Source organism: Vicugna pacos, chromosome 13, assembly GCF_048564905.1.
Source record: "Vicugna pacos chromosome 13, VicPac4, whole genome shotgun sequence".
Classification (NCBI taxonomy): Eukaryota; Metazoa; Chordata; class Mammalia; order Artiodactyla; family Camelidae; genus Vicugna; species Vicugna pacos.
In genome coordinates this window covers 34,134,702-34,155,455 of record NC_132999.1, presented here as the reverse complement: position 1 = coordinate 34,155,455, position 20,754 = coordinate 34,134,702, and the positions used below count along the sequence as shown (strand labels likewise).

The 20,754-nt window shown below is 52.5% G+C and overlaps 2 protein-coding genes across 7 annotated transcripts in view; one reads left to right on the top strand and one right to left on the bottom strand.

Moving 5' to 3' along the window:
• MAST2 (microtubule associated serine/threonine kinase 2) overlaps window positions 1–12,430 on the top strand; it is a 178,234-nt gene extending 165,804 nt beyond the window's left edge. For all 5 annotated transcript variants that reach the window (XM_072974530.1, XM_072974529.1, XM_072974528.1 and 2 more), the window contains 18 exons: window positions 494–626; window positions 1,434–1,495; window positions 1,755–1,840; window positions 2,297–2,505; window positions 3,515–3,653; window positions 4,935–5,067; window positions 5,793–5,958; window positions 6,507–6,608; window positions 6,859–6,981; window positions 7,141–7,250; window positions 7,580–7,734; window positions 7,927–8,210; window positions 8,310–8,507; window positions 9,114–9,340; window positions 9,547–9,669; window positions 10,090–10,226; window positions 10,350–10,543; window positions 10,850–12,430. In XM_072974530.1, the coding sequence (XP_072830631.1) occupies window positions 494–626; window positions 1,434–1,495; window positions 1,755–1,840; window positions 2,297–2,505; window positions 3,515–3,653; window positions 4,935–5,067; window positions 5,793–5,958; window positions 6,507–6,608; window positions 6,859–6,981; window positions 7,141–7,250; window positions 7,580–7,734; window positions 7,927–8,210; window positions 8,310–8,507; window positions 9,114–9,340; window positions 9,547–9,669; window positions 10,090–10,226; window positions 10,350–10,543; window positions 10,850–12,372 (4,104 nt within the window). In that variant the 3' untranslated portion in view covers window positions 12,373–12,430. The remainder of the gene's footprint in view (window positions 1–493; window positions 627–1,433; window positions 1,496–1,754; window positions 1,841–2,296; window positions 2,506–3,514; window positions 3,654–4,934; window positions 5,068–5,792; window positions 5,959–6,506; window positions 6,609–6,858; window positions 6,982–7,140; window positions 7,251–7,579; window positions 7,735–7,926; window positions 8,211–8,309; window positions 8,508–9,113; window positions 9,341–9,546; window positions 9,670–10,089; window positions 10,227–10,349; window positions 10,544–10,849) is intronic.
• Window positions 12,431–16,309: 3,879 nt separating this feature from the next.
• The window catches only part of PIK3R3 (phosphoinositide-3-kinase regulatory subunit 3), an 85,042-nt gene continuing 80,597 nt past the window's right edge, over window positions 16,310–20,754 (bottom strand). For both annotated transcript variants that reach the window (XM_015236123.3, XM_006200431.4), the window contains exon 11: window positions 16,310–20,064. In XM_015236123.3, coding sequence (XP_015091609.1) covers window positions 19,866–20,064 — 199 coding nt within the window. In that variant the 3' untranslated portion in view covers window positions 16,310–19,865. The remainder of the gene's footprint in view (window positions 20,065–20,754) is intronic.

Genomic DNA, 20,754 nt, shown 5'->3' with positions numbered 1-20,754 from the left:
CCCTCATTGTTACCTGCTCCAGCAGACAAGGACTTCTGTGCCGTGTTCACATGGCTCTCCAGCCCCAGCACACAGCAGATACCTGAAGGCGTGTGTGTACTGCCAGGGCTGTGAAACGTGATTGAGGTTGCGCCAGGACTGCCCCTCTGAGCTGGGTGCGGGGACATACCTGACGGTACCACGTCTGGCTGGCGGAAGGTTTTGGACCAGGTGAATAGGCTGAGCTCTCTTGAAACCAAAAGCTCTGGCTCTTATTGCTATAAAGACAGCAGATGCTTAGGATGTCCGATCTGGAAGTGACCTGTGAGGCAGCTTTGTCCCCGTTCTCCCGATCCCTGAATCATGGTGTTTCTTAGGATTCAGGGGTAGGGGCATCCGTCACAAAGAGGAAGTCGTCTTGTTCATCGCACTCTGGGTATATGCTGTAAAACCAGAGAGGCCAGCAGCCTTTGCTTATAGCTCTCACCACTGACTACCTCTCTCCCTGGTACAGGAGTTTGACCCTGAAGAGTTCTACCACCTGTTAGAAGCAGCTGAGGGCCACGCCAAAGAGGGACAAGGGATTAAATGTGACATTCCCCGCTACATCGTTAGCCAGCTGGGCCTCACACGGGATCCACTAGAGGGTGAGCATGCGGCCTGGTGGCTGCAAAGAGGCCCCACAGCCTATAAGCCCTAACAGCAGGGACGCCACTTGGAGAAGAGGCTTAGTTGGGCATGGATACAACACAGCATCGGGAGCCTGCGAGTTATGGTGGGACTCTGTGTTCTCTGTCACAAAGCCGCCGCTCCTTAGATAACCCAAACTGGATTGCCTTGGGCCCAGTTCGGTTGGATTTAGAGCCTAAGGTCAAAAGAGATCAACACAAAGGACCACAATCGCATTTTCAAAAATGGTCCCCTCCTCTGCATGCTTGCTTCTCCTGCTGCCGCCTTACAAGTCTTCCTGTGTCTTTGGGGTAGTCCCTGTTCAGGGCTTTAGAAGATCTCTCCATTCTTTGGGGCTTCACACTGAGCCCCTCATGAGTGGTGGGTTTCCAAGTCCCTAGTCTCTAGCGTCCCACTCCTGCCTTTCCTGCTTCCTGACGCCATCTGGCAAAGCAATGTCTTGGCCTGCAGAATGGGGACCAATAGCCCAGCTTTAGGCCCTATTTTCCATTGTCCCAAGTTTGAGAGAAGCTTTATAGAATTTGCCAGGCCTTCTGAATGGCATTGGACTTCTAGAAATAGAAGTGGCAATATTACTTGGCAAATAAGTCCAAAAGCTGTGCCTGCACCGAGGCTAGAGCTGCAGGACTGGGTTTGCCTCCCAGACTGATGCAGAAAGCATTAGTGCCTACCTTACACGCACCTGTCATGTGATATGAGTGGACTGCTAAGATGTCTGACATTGCCACGCTCGCTCTTCTCTTGTGTCCTTGCTTTGTTTCTAGAAATGGCCCAGTTAAGCAGCTATGACAGTCCTGACACACCGGAGACAGATGATTCAGTTGAGGTAAGATCCTGAGCTCCTGCCCAAGTCCTGGGCCTGGGCCCTATGAGGCAGAGGGCTGTGAGGCCTGTGTGTGTCTGAAGGAGGGATGAGGAAGTGGGTGGCTGCATACACTGTCTGAGAAGTTATTCAGCTGCTGGGGAAGAATGAGCAGGAGGCTGCGGCAGGGCGAAGAGCTGAGTGGATGCTGGGGTCACATCTTCCCTAAGCATGTGGGCTCTGAAAAGCATTCCTGCCTCCTGCCTTTTCCCGTGTCTCCTAGGGCCGTGGGGCTTCTCTGACATCTAAGAAGACACCCTCTGAAGAGGACTTCGAAACCATTAAGCTCATTAGCAATGGCGCTTATGGGTAAAGGCAGGGACCAGGGTGTGGCCAAGACTAGAGCCAAGTCAGCCTTTGGGCTCTTCCTTCTAGAAATGTCTGATGCCCAATCCTCCAGGCTGCAGGTGCCTCAGGGTGGACCCTCTCCCTCCTCAAATCCTCCTAGAGACGCAAGAGTTGAGTTCCCTCTGACGTGTGAGCACAGCTCTTTCCCAGACAGGGTCCCTCTCCTCTTGGTGGCACTCCTCCTCTCGCTGAGCTCTGAGGAAGGGCTGAGCTGTGTCCTTAGGACTTGTATATCAGAAAATTGAAGAGCTCTCTGGGCAGGGGGCTCAGATCCCTCTCATTGACAAGTACCCCCCTGCTCCTTTGTTCTGTGCATTTATAAGGTGTGAGAGGAGGCAGTTTGACCATCCAGGCTCAGGATGGTAGAGACCACTCAGGCACCGAGGGCCATGGTGGGGCGGATGGGCTGTTTTCCAGGGCTGTATTCCTGGTGCGGCACAAGTCCACCCGGCAGCGCTTTGCCATGAAGAAGATCAACAAGCAGAACCTGATCCTGCGGAACCAGATCCAGCAGGCCTTCGTGGAGCGAGACATACTGACTTTTGCTGAGAACCCCTTTGTGGTCAGCATGTTCTGCTCCTTTGAGACCAAGCGCCACCTGTGCATGGTGATGGAGTATGTCGAAGGTACTAGGGGAAACACGGCCTACCATGGAGGCCAAGGCCCAGTCTGAGCAGAGGCCTACAGCTTTGTGTAGGGGTGAAGTTTCAGGGCCCAGCTTTCCAGTCTGTCTTTGTCATTGGTTTCTGCCTTAGGATCTCAGAGACCACTTGGCTGCATTGGGCACAGGCCTCCCTGCCCCTCCTATGAAAAGACTTCTGGAGCAGTAGCTGCCATGAGGCTGCCCCTGTCAGGTGCAATGAGAGAGGCACTCTGGAACAGGGTGCATCAGTCCCACAGCTATAATTCCTGTACCCCAAAGCCTGCACAGCTTCCACTGCTGGTGCCAGGCAGAAACAAAGGAGGTGGCAGAGCCACCAAAGCCAAGGGATGGATGCTGAGAGGATTGCATTTAGGCCCTCAGAAGAAAGAAAAGCCATTGCCCTGGCTGATGGCTTTTGAAGGAGACAGCCCTTAGGACCACACAAGATGCTCTGGGGATGGAGTAGAAGAGTATCATGGGACGCAGCTCTGGAGAGGGCAGCAGCTTTGCCAGTGTCCTTCCCTGTCCCCTTCTCAGCGCTGTGTACAGCTTCCAGAGATATTTTGCCTAATTCTTGAAGTTGAAGCTGAACAAAACTCCCCTTTAAATTCTTTGGGTACCTGTGGGGAGTATACAGTGTTACTTTACTGAAAAACTGAAGAAGAGCCAACAGGAAGGAAATAAATGCACAAATTCTGAAGTCTCAGCCAGATGTGTTTACAATAAGCAGACTTCCCATCCTAAAATAACAGTCCTATCCCTGTAAGTCAGCTTACAGGCATGGAGGCCTGAGTTCCTTCCCTCTCTGAGAGCCACTGATAGGCCCCCTCCCCTCCTACTTCCCTCCACTCTGTGTGTCCCACCCACAGCAGCAGCAAAGGGGTTTGGATCACAGTCTGTAGAACCAGGGTATCCTGTCTCCCCTGGGCCCCTTAGAGCATCTACAGCAGGGCGCTGGGTCCTTCCTTCATGGTGGCCTGGGCTTGTTGCAGGAGGGGACTGTGCCACTCTGCTGAAGAACATCGGGGCCCTGCCTGTGGACATGGTGCGCCTGTACTTTGCAGAAACCGTGCTCGCCCTGGAGTACTTACACAACTATGGCATCGTGCACCGTGACCTCAAGCCTGACAAGTAGGCCTACTCTCTGGTCCCTTGTCCAAGGCCTCCCTCCTAGGTCTCTAGATGAATGGAGCCAGACACAGCATGTTTGAATCTATCCCAGAATGGCTGCTAGGAAACAGTGCTCATGTGGGTGTCCACCTAGGCTTGGTCCTCTAGCCCCTGACCACCCCAAATGCGAAGAACGTTGCCAGCAAGGTCTGGCAGGGGCATCGTTAGGCTTGCACTGGAACAGAGTCAGAATGGAGACAAGAGGGATAGTCTCAGGAAGTGGAAAGGAAATGATAAGGTTGGGCTGGGGAAGCAGGAATCTGGGATGACTTCCAGATTTCCAGCTTGGGGCTGGTGGTGATAAGCCTCTGAAATGGAACGCGGCTTTGGTATTAGACAGACCTGAGTTCAGGGGACCACTCGTTAACTCTCTGAGCTCGGGTCTGTTAAGTAAACCTCTCCGAGCCTGTGTTCCTCCTCTTGGCGATAATACCTACCTTTGTTGTGTTAGTTACTCTGTAAGACCTTTCATGAGCCAGAGTATTTTTAAAAATAATCAGTAAGGCACTTCACACAGAGCTCAGTAGGTAACAGAAATCACTGCTTTTCACTGAGAAGAGGACCAGTTAGGAGGCATGGCCCTGTTCTGGACAGATTGAGTTCATGGGACCTGTAAGACATCTGGCAGTTAGTAGGCGTGGAGCTCCTAAAAGACGTCAGAGCCAGAGATACTGGTTTGGGAATCAGAGAATAAAGGCAGGGTGAAACCTTCAGCACAAAAATGAAGTGGCTGAGGCAGAGTATGTGAAAAGGAGGAGACACTTCTCCATGAGAACTCATTTCTAGTTTCTCCCAGCCAAGCCTCCCAAGACCAGCCGTGAACATGGAATAAGATCACTGTGCCCTTTCCCCTCTCCCTGAGTCGGGGTGTTGTGAGTCACCCAGGTGAGGAGAGGGGACTGGGAGTGGCTGGAGCCTTGGGATGAGGCTGATTGCTCTGTGGAAGAAAGTCTGTCCTCAGCCAGCTGACACCTGCCCCCCCATGTAGAACACAGTTGAGGGCAATAAACAAACATGAATGGGGGGTGGGCAAAAGGCAGGTTAGTTGCTTGTGCAGAATGCAGTACTCACGCAGCCAGAGCTATTATTCCTTCATAGCTGCCTTTCTCCCTGATGAAGCTACCCAGTGTCTGTCCCACCCTGTAGATAGATGCCTGAGTGGAAAAATTGGGCATATACTAAAATCATCATATTTGGAAAACCAGGAAATAACTCCATACTTTTGTTTCTCTGTTTTTCCAGCCTGCTGATTACATCCATGGGGCACATCAAGCTCACTGACTTTGGCCTTTCTAAAATTGGCCTCATGAGTCTAACTACAAACTTATATGAGGGCCACATTGAAAAGGATGCTCGGGAGTTCCTGGACAAGCAGGTAAGAAGGATGGTTGAGACCTTGGGGGTTGAATTCCAGGCCTCAGAATAAGGACTAGGGGCCACATGCTTACCTTGCAGCTAGATGTGAAGACTGGGAGTGCCTGTCTTTTCCACCTTTTGGTTCCAGGCAAAAGAGACACTGAGATAGGCAGCACATTTGCAAAGTAGGGTGGACCATGAGAATCACATGACCATAAAATCCAAAATCATCTGCCTCCTCAGGGTTTGGAGAAAATAGGTCATGTAACTGTCAGCTCTCCCAGTGCCTCCTGTCTTTGGAACACAGCCCCAAGTTTCCACTGGACTGCGGCCCAGCTTCCTGAGTGTAGCCTCTGGACATTCCCCGATTTGCCGTTTCAGATTGTGACAGTTCACAAGTCCGTGCAGTAGTCATGTGACTGTAGGGCTTGTTCTTAAGGAGGCTGGAGGCCAGAGGCCAATAATGTGGACCGGATGCCAGAGGAGGCATTGAAGGCTCTAGAGAGTGGTGGCTCCAGGCTAGAATTAGATGTCTCGGTTAATTAGGAAGTACTTGAAGTCACCCCACCAACAGTTCCAACTCTGGTACCCTGGGCCTCCTGTTGCTTCTGCTCTTTAACCAGAGTGAGCTGAGTCTTCACTCAGAGACTTTTCTACTTCCAAAGTGGGAACAGCCCTACCCCTCCCTCCGCCTTGCCAGTGCGTTGCCTCAGGATACTGAGCCAGCCGCATCTCTGTGCCCAGGTATGCGGGACCCCGGAGTACATCGCGCCTGAGGTGATCCTGCGTCAGGGCTATGGGAAGCCGGTTGACTGGTGGGCCATGGGCATAATCCTGTATGAGTTCCTGGTGGGTTGCGTCCCTTTCTTTGGAGACACTCCGGAGGAGCTCTTTGGGCAAGTGATCAGTGGTAAGTACCATCCCCCTGGCCCACTGGAGAGACAGAATCTGGATCCACATATATAATTTGCTCATGCACCCATGAGGCTTATGAGCTCTTCTTCTGAATTCATGTGTGTGTGTTTGATTTGCTCCCCTCTTTGATGTATGCACATGTAGTGCTTGTTCTGTCTGTGTTCATGGTCCCGCATGTGTGCATGGGGGGACCTGTGGTGTTTATGTGCATCCCCTGTGTATGTGTGAGTGTGCGTGTGTCTGGAGTATAATGGCAGGTTGAGCTGGATATCAGAGCAGGGGAGGTCACTGCTTTGCAGCACCCAGCCTGGATCAAAAGAGCAAGCCATGGTCTAGGGTGTGTGAGGTCCCCCTAGAAGGACAGGAAACTACCACTTAACGGAGTGGGTCCCAGGCAAGGTTTTCATGGGCTCTGGGCTGGGCCCATTATGCCTCCACACTCTTACATCGTAGGACCCTCTTCTCCATCTTCCCGCTCTGCCCACAACTTCTGAGACCCTTCCTTCACCTACTCCTTTCCTTGTTGCCCCAATGACTCTTCAGATGAGATTGTATGGCCCGAGGGGGATGATGCCCTGCCTCCGGACGCTCAGGACCTCACGTCTAAACTGCTCCACCAGAACCCTCTGGAGAGACTGGGTACAGGTAGGACAGGCCCCACTCACCTTTTTCACCACTTAGAAGAGGGAGGAGGAGGGCTGAGTCCATATAACCTCCTGGTGTGACAGTACCTCTGGATCCTGAAACTCAGCCCTGCTCCCCGGGCAGAAGAGGAAGATACCGGAGCTAAGGCCCCCAGGCCCAGCCCTCGAGGCCTAGGTTCTCACTGGGCGTGCTGGCCTGGACTCCTCGTAGCTCATCCTGCCCCCCTTTCCCACACCGTCCCTGTCCACAGGCAGTGCCTGTGAGGTGAAGCAGCACCCATTCTTTACTGGTCTGGACTGGACAGGACTTCTTCGCCAGAAGGCCGAATTTATTCCTCAGCTGGAGTCGGAGGATGATACCAGCTACTTTGACAGTAAGGCCAGTGGTGGGACGGGGAGGAGCCCGGAAATACCTGTGCACCCCGCACTTGGTATCGGGAGCAACTTCTCCAGGCCCTTCTGAGGTCTGGTAGGGGCAAAGGAGGCCACCATCAGGGCCTCTGGAAAGGGACTGTCCTGTATGTCTGACCCAGCCCGCTCAGAGCGATACCACCACGTGGACTCGGAGGACGAGGAGGAAGTGAGTGAGGACGGCTGCCTTGAGATCCGCCAGTTTTCTTCCTGCTCCCCAAGGTTCAGCAAGGTGAGACTGAGGCAGGCCCCGCTGGAGAATTGGGAGAAGAGGAACTGTTGAGGGATGTGATGGGGCTGCTTCTAGGGAAGGAGGAGAAAAGGGCTGGGCCTGCGTATGACAGGTGCTTCTAGAATCACTCAGGGCCCTGGCATATGAGTTGCCAGGGAAGAAGCCAGGTTAGACCCATGGAATAGCTGTTTTCTGGAATATTCAGCTGGTACGTATGGGGGAGAAAAGAGGATAGCCAGCTCATATGTGTGGGTTTCGGGTGCCGAGGGTCCTTTTTGCTCCCGGGTGGTGTGGTCATTGGCGTCCTGGCAGGTCTTCTGTGCCGGCAGGTGTACAGCAGCATGGAGCGCCTCTCCCTGCTCGAGGAGCGCCGGACGCCGCCCCCCACCAAGCGCAGCCTGAGCGAGGAGAAGGAGGACCGCTCGGATGGCCTGGCAGGGCTGAGGGGCCGAGACCGAGGCTGGGTGATTGGCTCCCCGGAGATGTGAGCACCCAGAGCTCGGCCAGGGTGGGCGGCACAGACAGGCGGGAGGAAGGTGGTGGGGAAAGGCCGGTTCCTGGAGAGATGTCTGAGGGGAAAGGTTCTGGGACGGAGAACTCTGTGAGCCCCTGAGGAAGCCTGGGCTGGAGGAGGGAGGCCGCCGGGCCAGCTCACTCCTGGGCTTGTGCCTCACAGCTTACGGAAGCGGCTGTCAGTGTCGGAGTCGTCCCACACGGAGAGTGACTCGAGCCCTCCACTGACTGTGCGACGCCACTGCTCAGGCCTCCTGGATGCGCCTCGCTTCCCTGAGGGCACCGAGGAGGCCAGTGGCACCCCCAGGAGGCAGCAGCAGGAGGGCGCATGGCTTCTGACACCCCCGTCTGGAGAAGGGGGACCCGCGCCTGCCCCTGAACAGCTGGTGGAGCGGCGGCTGAAGCTGGATGCAGAGCCTTTTGGCCAGAGTGGTGCTTCCAGCCCAGGTGTGAACCAGCAGGTGCCCAGAGGGCCTAGGCTGGAGGACACAGCGGGGAGGGGAGGCTCAGCTGCACTGCAGGTCTCACTGCTCACTTGGCCTACAGCTGTGGAGACTCAAGGAGGCCGTGGGACCCCACAGCTGGCTGAGGGAGCCACAGCCAAGGCCATCAGTGACCTGGCAGTACGCAGGGCCCGCCACCGGCTGCTCTCTGGGGACTCGATAGAAAAGCGCACCGCTCGCCCCGTCAACAAAGTGATCAAGTCCGCCTCGGCCACAGCCCTGTCCCTCCTCATTCCTGTGGGTGAGGCCCCCCGGGGAACTAAGATAAAACCCACAGGAACAGCCTTGAAATCTCTGTGGGCCTGTGGCAGGGGTCTACACGTGCAGGTGTGTCTGTGTGTTGTGTGTTGAGCAGGTATCCGGGAGACAGTGTGTCACTGCAGCCCCTGTAAGAGACTAGAAGTCTCTAACGGCGTGCACTGGGGTCTGAGATTGTGGGTGCGTGCACCGGAAGGCAGACAGCACTGTGTAACAAGTGTAGGCTCTGAGGCAGAGGGCTATATTCAGATCCATCACTAAAGGGCCTTTGACCTTGAGGAAGTTGCTTAACCCCTCTGAAACTCAAGTTCCTCACCAGAAAATGTGCATATTAATAATGGTAGCTCATAGGATAATTGTGACATTTAAACACATATGAAGAGCTTATGTGGTTCCTGATACATAGACGTAAACACACAGTAAACGCTGCCATCCCCCCACCTCCTGGGGCCTGTGCGGGTCTGGGCACATGAGAGGGCTTTGCTGCTCAGAGGCCGTGGGGAAGGCTCTGTGACTGGAGCTGTGTGGGGTCAACAGACAAGACGGGCTGGGCCGGAGCACCACTAAGACCTGGCTTCTCCTTCTCCAGAGCACCACACCTGCTCTCCACTGGCCAGCCCCATGTCCCCACATTCCCAGTCATCCAACCCGTCATCCAGGGACTCTTCTCCAAGCAGAGAATTCTTACCAGCCCTCAGCAGCTCAAGGCCCCCCATCATCATCCACCGAGCTGGCAAGAAGTATGGCTTCACCCTGAGGGCCATCCGTGTCTACATGGGTGACTCAGACGTCTACACCGTGCACCACATGGTGTGGGTATGTCTGGCCATCTAGACCTGTTGTCTCCCAGCTTCATTACTCCTCTTCCTTCCCATTACTCGGGCCTGTCTGTCCCTGCCCACATTTCCCTCAGGGGGAAAAGAGTGGGAGATGGGGGGTGGGGTCACAGCTCAATGAGCAGAACTAGGCCCAACACCTCATGCTCAGGCTCTAAGCTGAGGACTGTTGTTTCCCCGGGACAGCACGTGGAGGACGGAGGTCCAGCCGGTGATGCAGGGCTTCGTCAGGGGGACCTCATCACCCACGTCAATGGGGAGCCTGTGCACGGGCTGGTGCACACAGAGGTGGTGGAGCTAATCCTGAAGGTCAGTGCTGGGTGTGCCACCTGTCCCTGAATGACCCCAGCCTTGCTGGGTCTGTGACTGGCCATGGGGGAGTGGGAGAGTTGGGTGCACTCACACAGCACATACACACACAACTTGGGTGTGGCCATAGCAAAGGGTTTTCACTGGAAGGCAGCACCCCTACTGACCGAGGCCCAGGGATCTCCCTGAGCTGTGGGCAGGACTGGAGGCATGTGAGTCTCTTCTCTGATGTCTGTAGCCCAAACCACTTGGGCTCCAGCTGGAGCCATTTCCTAATCTGAGGAGGGAAAACAGGTCCGTGGTTCAGATATGGTGAGGCAGGGGTAAAAGCTAGAGCTGTAGGGTAGCCATGCCCAGAGGGAGGGGCAGGGGCAAGAATATGGCAGCTGCCTTATCCTGGGCTCATGTTCTTTTCCCCAGAGTGGAAACAAGGTGTCTATTTCAACAACTCCCCTGGAGAACACATCCATTAAAGTGGGGCCAGCTCGGAAGGGCAGCTACAAGGCTAAGATGGCCCGAAGGAGCAAGCGGAGCCGGGGCAAGGATGGACAAGAAAGGTGAGCCAGATTCAGCTCTGAGCCACTTAGGTGCTAGTGTGTGCTGAGGACCATGGCCCTGGGCCCAGTGTGTCCTGTGCCCTGGGCACCAACTCAGACAGCCTTTGATTCTCATCTCTGCAGCAGAAAAAGGAGCTCCCTATTCCGGAAGATCACCAAGCAGGCCTCCCTGCTCCACACCAGCCGCAGCCTTTCTTCCCTTAACCGTTCTTTGTCATCAGGGGAGAGTGGGCCAGGCTCTCCCACACACAGCCACAGCCTTTCCCCCCGATCTCCCACTCAGGGCTACCGGGTGACCCCTGATGCTGTGCATTCAGGTACGAAGGGCTCCCTGCAGGTCACAGAGATAACCCCTGGGAGATAGGAAAGTCCTGGGCCCTTGTACTTCCCACTGGTCCCACTTTGAAGCTCCCATCCAACCACCCCCGAAAGTCCAGCAGTCTTGGGGAGGAGGTGACAGGGGCGGAGGGTGACTTCATTTCTGTAGCCTGGGCTCTGGTTCACTGATAGGGTGACCTTGATGATCGTGGGACATTCCAGGGCTAAGCCCTGTCTTGTACCTCAGTTACTTCTAAGAGCTAACTGCTCTGCCTCTGTCTGTGTGTCTGTCTGTCTGTGCATAGTGGGGGGGAATTCATCACAGAGCAGCTCCCCCAGCTCCAGCGTGCCCAGTTCTCCAGCCGGCTCCGGGCACGCGCGACCCAGCTCCCTGCACGGTCTGGCACCCAAGCTCCAGCGCCAGTACCGCTCTCCACGGCGCAAGTCAGCGGGCAGCATCCCGCTGTCACCCCTGGCCCACACCCCTTCTCCACCACCAGCAGCCTCACCCCAGCGTTCCCCATCACCCCTGTCTGGCCATGGAGCCCAGGCCTTCCCCACCAAGCTTCACTTGTCGCCTCCCTTAGGCCGGCAACTCTCCCGACCCAAGAGCGCGGAGCCACCCCGCTCACCACTGCTCAAGAGGGTACAGTCGGCTGAGAAGCTGGCGGCTGCGCTTGCTGCTTCTGAGAAGAAGCTTGCCACTTCTCGGAAACATAGCCTTGACCTGCCCCCCCCTGAGCTAAAGAAGGAACTGCCGCCCAGGGCAGTCAGCCCTCTGGAGGTAGCTGGGACCAGGAGTGTGCTGTCTGGGAAGGGGGCGCTGCCAGGGAAGGGAGTGCTGCAGCCTGCTGCCTCGTGGGCCCTAGGCACCCTCCGCCAAGACCGGGCTGAACGGCGAGAGTCACTGCAGAAACAAGAAGCCATCCGAGAGGTCGACTCTTCAGAGGATGACACTGATGAGGGGCCTGAGAACAGTCAAGGTGTACAGGAGCCAAGCTTGGTACCTAACCCAGAAGTGGGCCAGGATCCACCCGTCAGAGGAGCCAGAGAGGGTGAGGAAGAGGATGCCTTCTTGCCCAGAGACCGCAGGAGCCAGGGCCCAGGGGACCCAGGCCTATTGACAGGGGTCACACTGGGATCTTCCAAAATGGAAGGCCCTAGTGTCCCCCAGAAGAGGCTTGGGATCCTACAGGCCTTTGAAGAGGCTGCTAGCCCCTCGTCATCAGCCCCCAGCCTGGGTAGGGCTGGACCCACAGACCCCATCCCTGCTGAAGGCTGCTGGAAGGCCCAGCAACTCCATACCCAGGCACTAACAGCACTTTGTCCGAGCTCTTCAGGACTCATCCCCACCAGTTGCTCCGCTGCCTCTACTTCTGGAGAGCTGGGCCCATGGTCCTGGAAATTCCTTATCAAGGGCCCTGAGAGGGCATCCCCAAGCAGAAGGGCAACAACAGAAGGTGGGCTGGCCAGCTCCCAGGATTTGGAAGCCACAACTTCAGTCCACCCTACAAACCTGTCTCCCAGACAGGAGGGGAAGTCATGGCCACCCAGTGCCCCTGGACTGGCCCATCCACTTTGTGAGATTCCCAGCCAAAGCTGGCTCTGGGAGCCTCAGTGTGCGCAAAGAGAGAAAGAGGAGCCAGCTCTGGGCATCACCAAAGTGCGTGATGCCTCAGGTGACAGGAGGCAGGACGTTCCATGCAAAAGCTGCCCCCTCACCCAGGAGTCTGGGCCCAGCCTGCTCCAGAAGGGCCGAGACCCAGGGGGCCCTCAGAAGCATCAGGACTTGGCATTGGCACCCGATGAGTTTTTAAAGCAAACGTAGCAGTTGTTTGCCATTTCTTGCACTCAGACCTGTGTAATACACGCTCTTGGAAACCATCTTTAATGTGTTTTGCTTGCGTCTTTCTTCAGTCAATACAAATGTAACTCAAGGTCCCGTGCTGCTGCTGAGGATAAGACAGTTTCCACTGTCACGGGAAGGGTACCTAAGCCAGCCAGGCTTCTCAGAGACTGTGACATCTGAGCTTGAACCTGGATATGTAGTAGTTTGCTAGGTTCCTGGAGTGGGGATTAGTGTGAGAAGGACATGTCCAGGCAAAGAGTACAGCACTTACCACATACCTGATTTATTCACAGAACCGAAGATGATTCAAAGCGGAAATGGGTCCAGTGAGTTAGACGAGGGCCATATCTAATAACCTTACAGGAGTTTAGACTTTCTGTAGGTAATGGGGAACCAGAGGAGGCCATGTAGCAACTAATATTCCTGCTTTATGGATAAGGGAACTTAGGTTTTCAGATATTAACATGCTCAAGGTCATACAGCTTGAGAAGAGCTAGGATTAGGATTTAGGTTTCTCTTACCTCCAGAACCCACATTTCTCTCCTAACTTAGAGTACCTCTTACTCAGAAAATGAGCAAAAGAGGTAAAGGGACGTGAAGAGTTGAACTTGGGTATATTTAACTTGAGGTGCTTGTAGGACATCCAGATGGTGATTGGGTGCATGGGTCTGGAACTCAGTAGGGAAATCTAGACTGAAGATAGAAATTTGAGAGCCATCAGTGTATCAATAGTAATACATTGAGGAGCACTAGCATTTAAAGCAAAGAACGAAGACTTAGAAGAAGCAACCAGAAGAGTAAAAATCCAAGAGTACAGTTAAATGGAGAAGTTACTTGGTAAAATACTGAGAGGCCAGGTGAAGTGAAAATAGAGAACTACCTCTGTATTCGTCATAACTTCTTAATGTTTGTAACCAGTGAGCCTGTCTTGGGCTATTGTCAGGTAAGCCTTGGTGCTGGAGACGGACATTGCTGAGGTGGGCAGCCCCCATTGGTTTTGGAACTGCCCTTGGTGGGTGGGTAGGTGATATGGAAGGGAGGGCAGGACACCTAGGGGACCATTGCTGGAGGAATCAGGCGATGGCATCACAGGAGCAGAGTAGGGTGGAGTGTCTCATGGTGATGCAGGACTTGCCAGACTGTTTTCTTGCACTAATTGTCCCATGATCCAATGCCTAGGTCCAAAGGAGAGGTGTCCAGAGGCCTAGAGATGGAAATGCCTCTGGGCCACTGGCTGGGCATGTCATGCACCCTGCAGCTCTTCGTCACCCAGCATGGGGAAGGCTGTGGCCACCAGAGGGCGCACCATCCCCATGGTGGCAAAGCCAACCAGCGGGATGTCTGGCTCCTCAGCCTTCCAGTCCCCTCGTGAACTCACTTCCTCCTTCCTTCAGTCACTGAAGGCAGATCCTTGGCCAGCCTGTACTGGACACTGGCACCCAGGTAACTAACTAGTTTCCTGGGGGAGCCCCGTATGTATGTCAGGATCTGGTTGGAAGCACCACACTGTAGGTGAAGGGGAGGGGCGGGCACATCTTGCAACGGTTCATGGGAGGGAGGAAGTGCCCCCCTAGGGGGCTGGGAGGAGTAGGCACAGAGCTGCTAAGCACCGGTAATGCTGGGCCACTGCCCCACGTACCAGTGGTGCTTCCTGTGAGAAACACTGCCGGATTAGCCTGACCAGAGTAAGGGGTGTCTACAGGGAAGTGGTAGAGTCAGATTTATGTTTTAGCAGGATCGGTGGCTGCAGTGTAGGGAGGCTCAAGTGGAGTAAGCAGGCCAGGGGGAACATGATGTAGTGACCCATTATAGTGGTCTAAACTACGATGGCAGCAGTGAGGTGGTTTTCCCAGAAGAGGGGGAAGTGTAGGCAGTCGGACACAGATCTGGCAGCCATCAGCAAGTACGTGGTAGTTAAAGCCAGAGGATAGACGGGGATTGTACCGAGGACATGTGCAGAAGGAAAAAGGAAAAGGTCCAAGATACTGGGCTTAGTTGAGAGGAGAGAGTCAACTAAAGAGTAACTGAAGTAGGGGAAGAGATCCTGAACTTGGGAGAAGCCAGGCCATTTTAAGTACTTTCTAACTTACCATTAAGAGCAACTGAAAGTTATTTAATGGTTTTACACAAGTTCAGATTTGCATTTTGAAAAGATGACTCTGGTTGCTATAATGAAATGGATTTGAGGGGGCAAGAATGAAAGAAGGGAGGCCTTTCAGGATTACGGTTAGACAGTGAAACAGTGAAGTTGGAGAGAAGAGATGTCTTTGATACTTAGAAAGTAAAACTGATGTGGGTTGGTGGTAGGTTTTATGTAGACAGAAAGCAAAAGTATCGAAAATGATGCCTGCACTTCTGACTTACATAACCAGTTGAGTTACGTGTTTCCGTTCACTGAAATACGAAATAATGGAAGAGAACCAGGGCTGGGTAATGACCCTGCATTCAATATGCTGAATATGAGGTACCTCCCAATACAGGTCTGGGCAAGAGAAGCAAAGATGGATCTAACTGGCCTAGAGACAGTAGGTGAATTCATGGATGTGGATAAAGCTGCCAAGGGAAAAAGGCTAAGTGAAAAGGTGGCCAGAGGAGTCCAGGAGAATGCAAAGGAGCAGTCAGAGGTGTAGGAGGAGACTAGGTGAGTGAGTGAGTCAGGGAGTCCATGGCAGAGTCTTTTTGTGGAGAAGAGCAGTCACAGTGCTGGTTACTGAACACATCAAGGGGAGCATCTTCAGGCAGTGGTGGGGCCTGTACTGAAATGCTTGGGATGTAAGGAAATACAAACTTTATGGTTTTTCCAAAGGGCTTGGCTTTGAAGAGAGAAAGGATTTAGTAGAGATTGGGCAGGTGGAGTGAGACATCCAACCACGTTCCAATGTCAGCGGACCATCCAGTTGAGTGGAGACTATAGTCAAAAAACTCACAGAAGGTGGGAGAAAATAGGATCCAAAACGCTCGTGGACGGGAAGACTGGATTCTGGTTAGAAGAGGGCTACCTTTTGAAATTTAACAGGTGAGAGGAAGAGGAGTTACGTGAATACAGGGCAGTTTTAGGTTTGGTGACAGAAAGATAAGGGAATTCATAGCCAAACATGTTTTCTCTGTAAAGTAAAACATGTAGTACCTATGGGGACACCCAGGGCCTCAGTGGAGACACCCAGCCAGGTGGCATTCAGGAGAGAGGAATGGGCTGAGATAAGTGAGCATCCCATGCAGAGTGGAGACAACTCTTGCGATTAGGGGACATTATCTGTGCTTCCTAACAGTGGCCTTGGGGGTGCTATGCAGCTAAAGTACAGTGGAGAGGAAGGGCGTAAGCAAGGTCATTTAGAACAATAGGTTATTGGCCTCCAGTCTGATTTGTAAGTCCGTGCACACATGGGTGGGGCCTGAACCACCAGGATGAGAACCACTATGCCCTGTGCCCACAGGGGTCACGTTTGCTGATTATGTTCCCAACACATGGGAACCTCAACAAAGTGTTGTGGCTGGAGGATGACAAGGGCCTGGGGCAACAAGAGGACGGACCATAAGCCTGAGCCCACTTCCCTTACTGCCACAACAGAACGTGCAAACACATTTCTAGGCAGACAGATGTGATGAGACTCAATAAACTGGGCTAATAGGAATGGGGTGAGGAGGAAACAGCTCTCAGATTTAACTGCCTCAGGGTTATCGTTTCTGAGTCTCCCTGTGTTGTGTGTTGGTGGATAGGATGCTGGCACCATGCGTGACAGGGTTGGCTTCCTCTTCTCCAGGGGCAGAAAATAGCCTCTAATGGCCCCAATTCAGCCCCAGGCCTGAGCTTTTGGTGCTTTGGGAGTTTCAGGACTTTTCAACACCCCACTCCTCTTCCTTCTGCACCCCACCCCTGACCCCCAGCCCAGCCCTCCAAAGCATAAAGACAAAAAAGTGCTTTATTGCAATGTCTTTATTGCATTACCAGAGCAAGTTGGCCAGACTGTCCCCTCTTGGGGAAGGTAAAAAACAAAAAGACCAAAGAGTATCTCCCCTCACCTTCCCCCCACCCTCCCCCACAACTGCACAGCAATGTCTGAACACATCTGGTGACAAGAACAATTTGCAAAAGTAGTCTAGGAACTACATTATGAACTGTCCCAACACAAGGCATTTAATTGGCTTCCTTGTGTATCAGATATTTTACGTAACTACATGAATTTTTTTGACTACATCAAAGACAACAGAAGAACAGGTTTTCACGAGTAACAACAGGGCACCAAAGTCACATGCTGGAATTTTTAAGAAAACAAGGTTGTCACAAGTGGCTAGAGCGAGAGCAAGGCTGAGCAACTGATAGCAGAGGGCCCAGCCAGGTCCCCATCTGGACCCTCTGCTTTGAGGCCACTGAAGCCTCACAGAGACCTACTGTGGAGTCTTAACTGGCAACAGAAACCACCTTGAAAAACCAGGAATTTTCCAGATGCAGTTCTTGGCCGAAGAGGACCATAAGGCTGGTTCCTTGCCGCAAGAAGAGGAGACCCATGGAAGACGCCACACTGGCACTCAAAGCTTCTTCGAAGCACATGAGGTCCAAAGTAAGTGGAAGGTCTCATCAGGGCTTGGAGACAGGGTAGGGGAGTTATTGGGAAGTCCTCAACCTTGGCCAAATCAGTGGTGGGGACACAGCTAGCCTATACAGGCCTGAGCCATGGCCAAGGTTTAACATCTACGGCCAGACGGAGACAGCATTGTTCTGTGAAGAAAGCTCAACCTGGAAAAGATAGGCCTAGGACCGGTGTCCACCCAGCTCCGAGCTACTTCCATGCTGGTGGTCAGCTTCTCTAGCCAGGAAAACAATGAGCCCCTCTAGTCTTGGTCTGTCCCTTTACCTGCCTCAGTGAGGCTGCAGTTAAGATGCCAAGAGAGAATCCCAGGGCTCAGATCACGGAATAGGACACAGAGCTAGATTCTGACGAAGGAGGCCAAGACTCACTGCCAAGACTGGAGTAAAGGAGCTGCAGGATACCCCTCCAAGTGGTTAGTAGACTGGTCCCCATGCCGTTTCCACTGGCTCAGGATCAAGCAAATTATGGGGCAACTAGTCAGAAAAGACACTTTCCAACTTCTCAAATGATCCCTAGGTCTTAGTTCCCACAAAACAACAAATTCAAGAATGAAAAACAGGAAAGAAACATAAAAGTAAAGGAATGTAGGACTTAAGAGTAGCCCTTCTCCACAAGCCAGCCCAAGTGCGGATGGCAGACGGTGCTCGCTCTTTCCCTCCACACCCTCAATGTCTGCTTGCCACAGCAACACCCAGCTCAACGTTACAGGCGTGTGTCCTCATTCTCATTTTCACTTATTTTAAAAGAGACATTCAGAACACACTAAATTTTAGTACCAGAAAAGGGATTCCTCGTACCCAATCTTGAGCATCTAGGGCTTAAGCAGGTTCAACACGAGGTGCAAAGCCGTCAGGTGTTCCTAGTAGCAATCAGTCTGGCATCATTCAGTAAAATGTTCAACATTTCAACCTGGCAATTTGGGGAAGGGATATCCAGCTGGCTGAATATCAATTAAGGACTTAGGAACGAACAGTGACGCTGGAGGGGGATTCATTTGTCTGCCTCAATCCTGAAACTGCAATGTAACCAAGGAAAAGCCAAAGATATGCCCCGTCCCTTCCTAGTCTCAGTGTTAGTAACTCGGGAGGTTTTCCCCCAATTTTTTAAATCTACAACTATTTCTATGTCATGGTCCATTCTAGACCCTGTCACCAAGATAAGTGCTCAGGGAAAGCAAAATGTGTTTCTTTCATCCCCCAAACGAGAGCTTTCCCAGCTGTAAACCTTATTGGCTTCTCTAGCTCAGCCAGGATGCCTGACTGCACCGCTTTGGGCTCAAAACAGCTGACTCACCCTGAGCCTATTATGGTTCTAGGATTGGCTCAGAGGCAGCTGGACTCTATTTGTCAAATGAGTGTTGACTGATGGGGGTGGGGCATAACGGAGGTAGGAGTAGATACTGCCTCCAACTCCATTCGCCTAGCTTCACTCAGCTGGAAGGCTTAAACTACATGGAGCAGAAGATTCCTGGCCTAAAATCAGGGCCAATGGAGCATGAGGACAGTCTGTGCACATCATCTTAATGGCAGGATCACAAAAAAAGGCAAAGAGAAAAGCTTCCAAATGGCTTCAACTAACAGTCTAAACTCCAAGCCATCCTTTCCTTTCCTTGCAAAAGTTTCAAAAACCACTGTATGGAAGCACGTGGGTAATGCGGTGTGACCCCCGCCCTGGACACCAGAGCCCCTGAAGTCCCTGACCACACTCTGGCTCCCTTCCAGCTACAGCCTTAGCCACCTACGGCTCCCCTGGGCCCTACCCAGAAACGACAGGAGATGATGGGAAATTAAACCATCTTGACTATTTTTGCAGGGCCTTTAAACTTGGGGAAGAACATATAAGAATGTTGTTCTATATCATTATTTGGTATATCAAGCCATCTAAAAGCACTGGATTGCACCTTTTCTTTACTCATACAAACAAGTTACAAAGGTTTCAAACAACAGATCATTCTTTAGGCTATGGAAACACCACACAAGCACCAACTTCATTTTATGATTCAAAGCTCACCAGCCCACAAAAAGAACACTAGTCCTTATCTCTGAGAAACAAGGGCAGGGCAAAAGGAGTTACACTGACCAATTTTAGTGTTTGCTAAAACTAACATTCTAATTTCCTTTTATTTTCAAGTTTTGGTACAGAAGTGTGCATTCAGATACTAGTGCCGCCTTGTTCCATCAGACCTTAGTCTGGCAACAATCACTGTTTTGCTGGGATCAATTTGGTTTCTAAACATAACGCTTCCTTAGAGGGAGGAGCTACTCAGATGCTGATGCCTAAATTACGTTGGTTAAGAAATTAAGTACCTTCGGTTGAAAGTTTTTTAATCCCCCTGACTAAGATTCTTTAAATGAAGTCCCAAGCCTCCCCATTTTCCTTTGGTTGTCTTTTTTACCAAATGCCATTCTACCACAGAACCGAATCCGCCTTCTTTTGGGGAGGAAGTTAGGAGAGACTGCCAGATCAAAACAGAGCTCCCGACAGAGCCCCGCCCCACCAAACTCCCCAAGGAACACGACCTCTCAGGAAAGAGGACATGGACTCTTCAGAGGCTTCCAGACACAACCCCCACCCCCATCAGGCCTAATGTGTTCTGTAGAGGGTGCTTGGCTAAACGAAACAAAAACCCCAATGAAACAGGCTTTCAAAAAAAACCGCTTCTGCTTCCAGCTCCCTATGTCAGCGCAGCGGCCCGGCTGAGTCCCAGAGAGCCTCAGGCCCCTGGCGCCCCGTCCTGGCCGGCTGCTGCTCGGCCTCTCCACTTCACATTCACAGAATCACTTCTTGTGCAAAACAAGCAGTCTACGTAGAAAGAATGCCCTCATAGTCTAATAAAAACTGTAGAAAAGATGCTAGAGAGCCACCTCTCTTCCCACTCCCTCTTTATCTGCAGAGCGAGGGCATCTGTGCGTGGACGGGGTAGGCCAGCCTGACGTTGAGGGAGTCGTTGTGCTGGACCAGGGACGTGTGCTGGTAGTGCAGCACCAGCTCCTTCAGAGAGCCGTACAGGTTGTAGGGCTCCGCGAAGCCGTAGCCGCGAGCAGTGCTGTAGATCACACAGTGCTTCACTTCCCCGTCAGCGCTGCAACGACACAACACACACGCACAGGGGTTAAGGCGGAGGGCGGCAGACGCACGGACCCCATGTTCTGCAAAAGAGAGGCAGAAGTCTCCTGGCGACCAAAGCTCATATATGTCCCACCCCCATGTCCCCCCACCCCTTACAGACTTTTAGACTCGTCACAGGGATACACTTCATCTCCCACCAAAACCTGGTGGAGCTAAAATGGATGACTGTGTTTTAATCACTCAGCTCTGGGTCTTCATTAGGCAGAATGCACTGGAGAGGGGCAGAACAAACCAAAAAAAAAAGTTTTTAAATGTACAAATCAGTGGTTTTTAGAACATTCACAAGATTGTGCAATAATCACCACTACTTAATTCCAGAATATTTTCATCGCTCTAAAAAGAAACAAGGTACCCGTTAACAGCCCCTCCCGCTAGACCCTGGCAACTACTAACCTACTTCCTGTCTCAACGGAATTGTCTATTCTGGGCATTTCACACACATGGAATCATACAGGATCCATCTTTTGCATCTGGCTTCTTTCACCTAGCACACCGTTTTCAAAGTTCTTCTGTGTGGAGGCATGTACTGATACTTTATTTCTTCTCACGGCTGAGTAACAATACTCCATTGTATGGATATACCACAATTTGGTTATCCATTCATCAACTTACGGACACTTGGGTTGTTTCCAGTTTTTGGCTG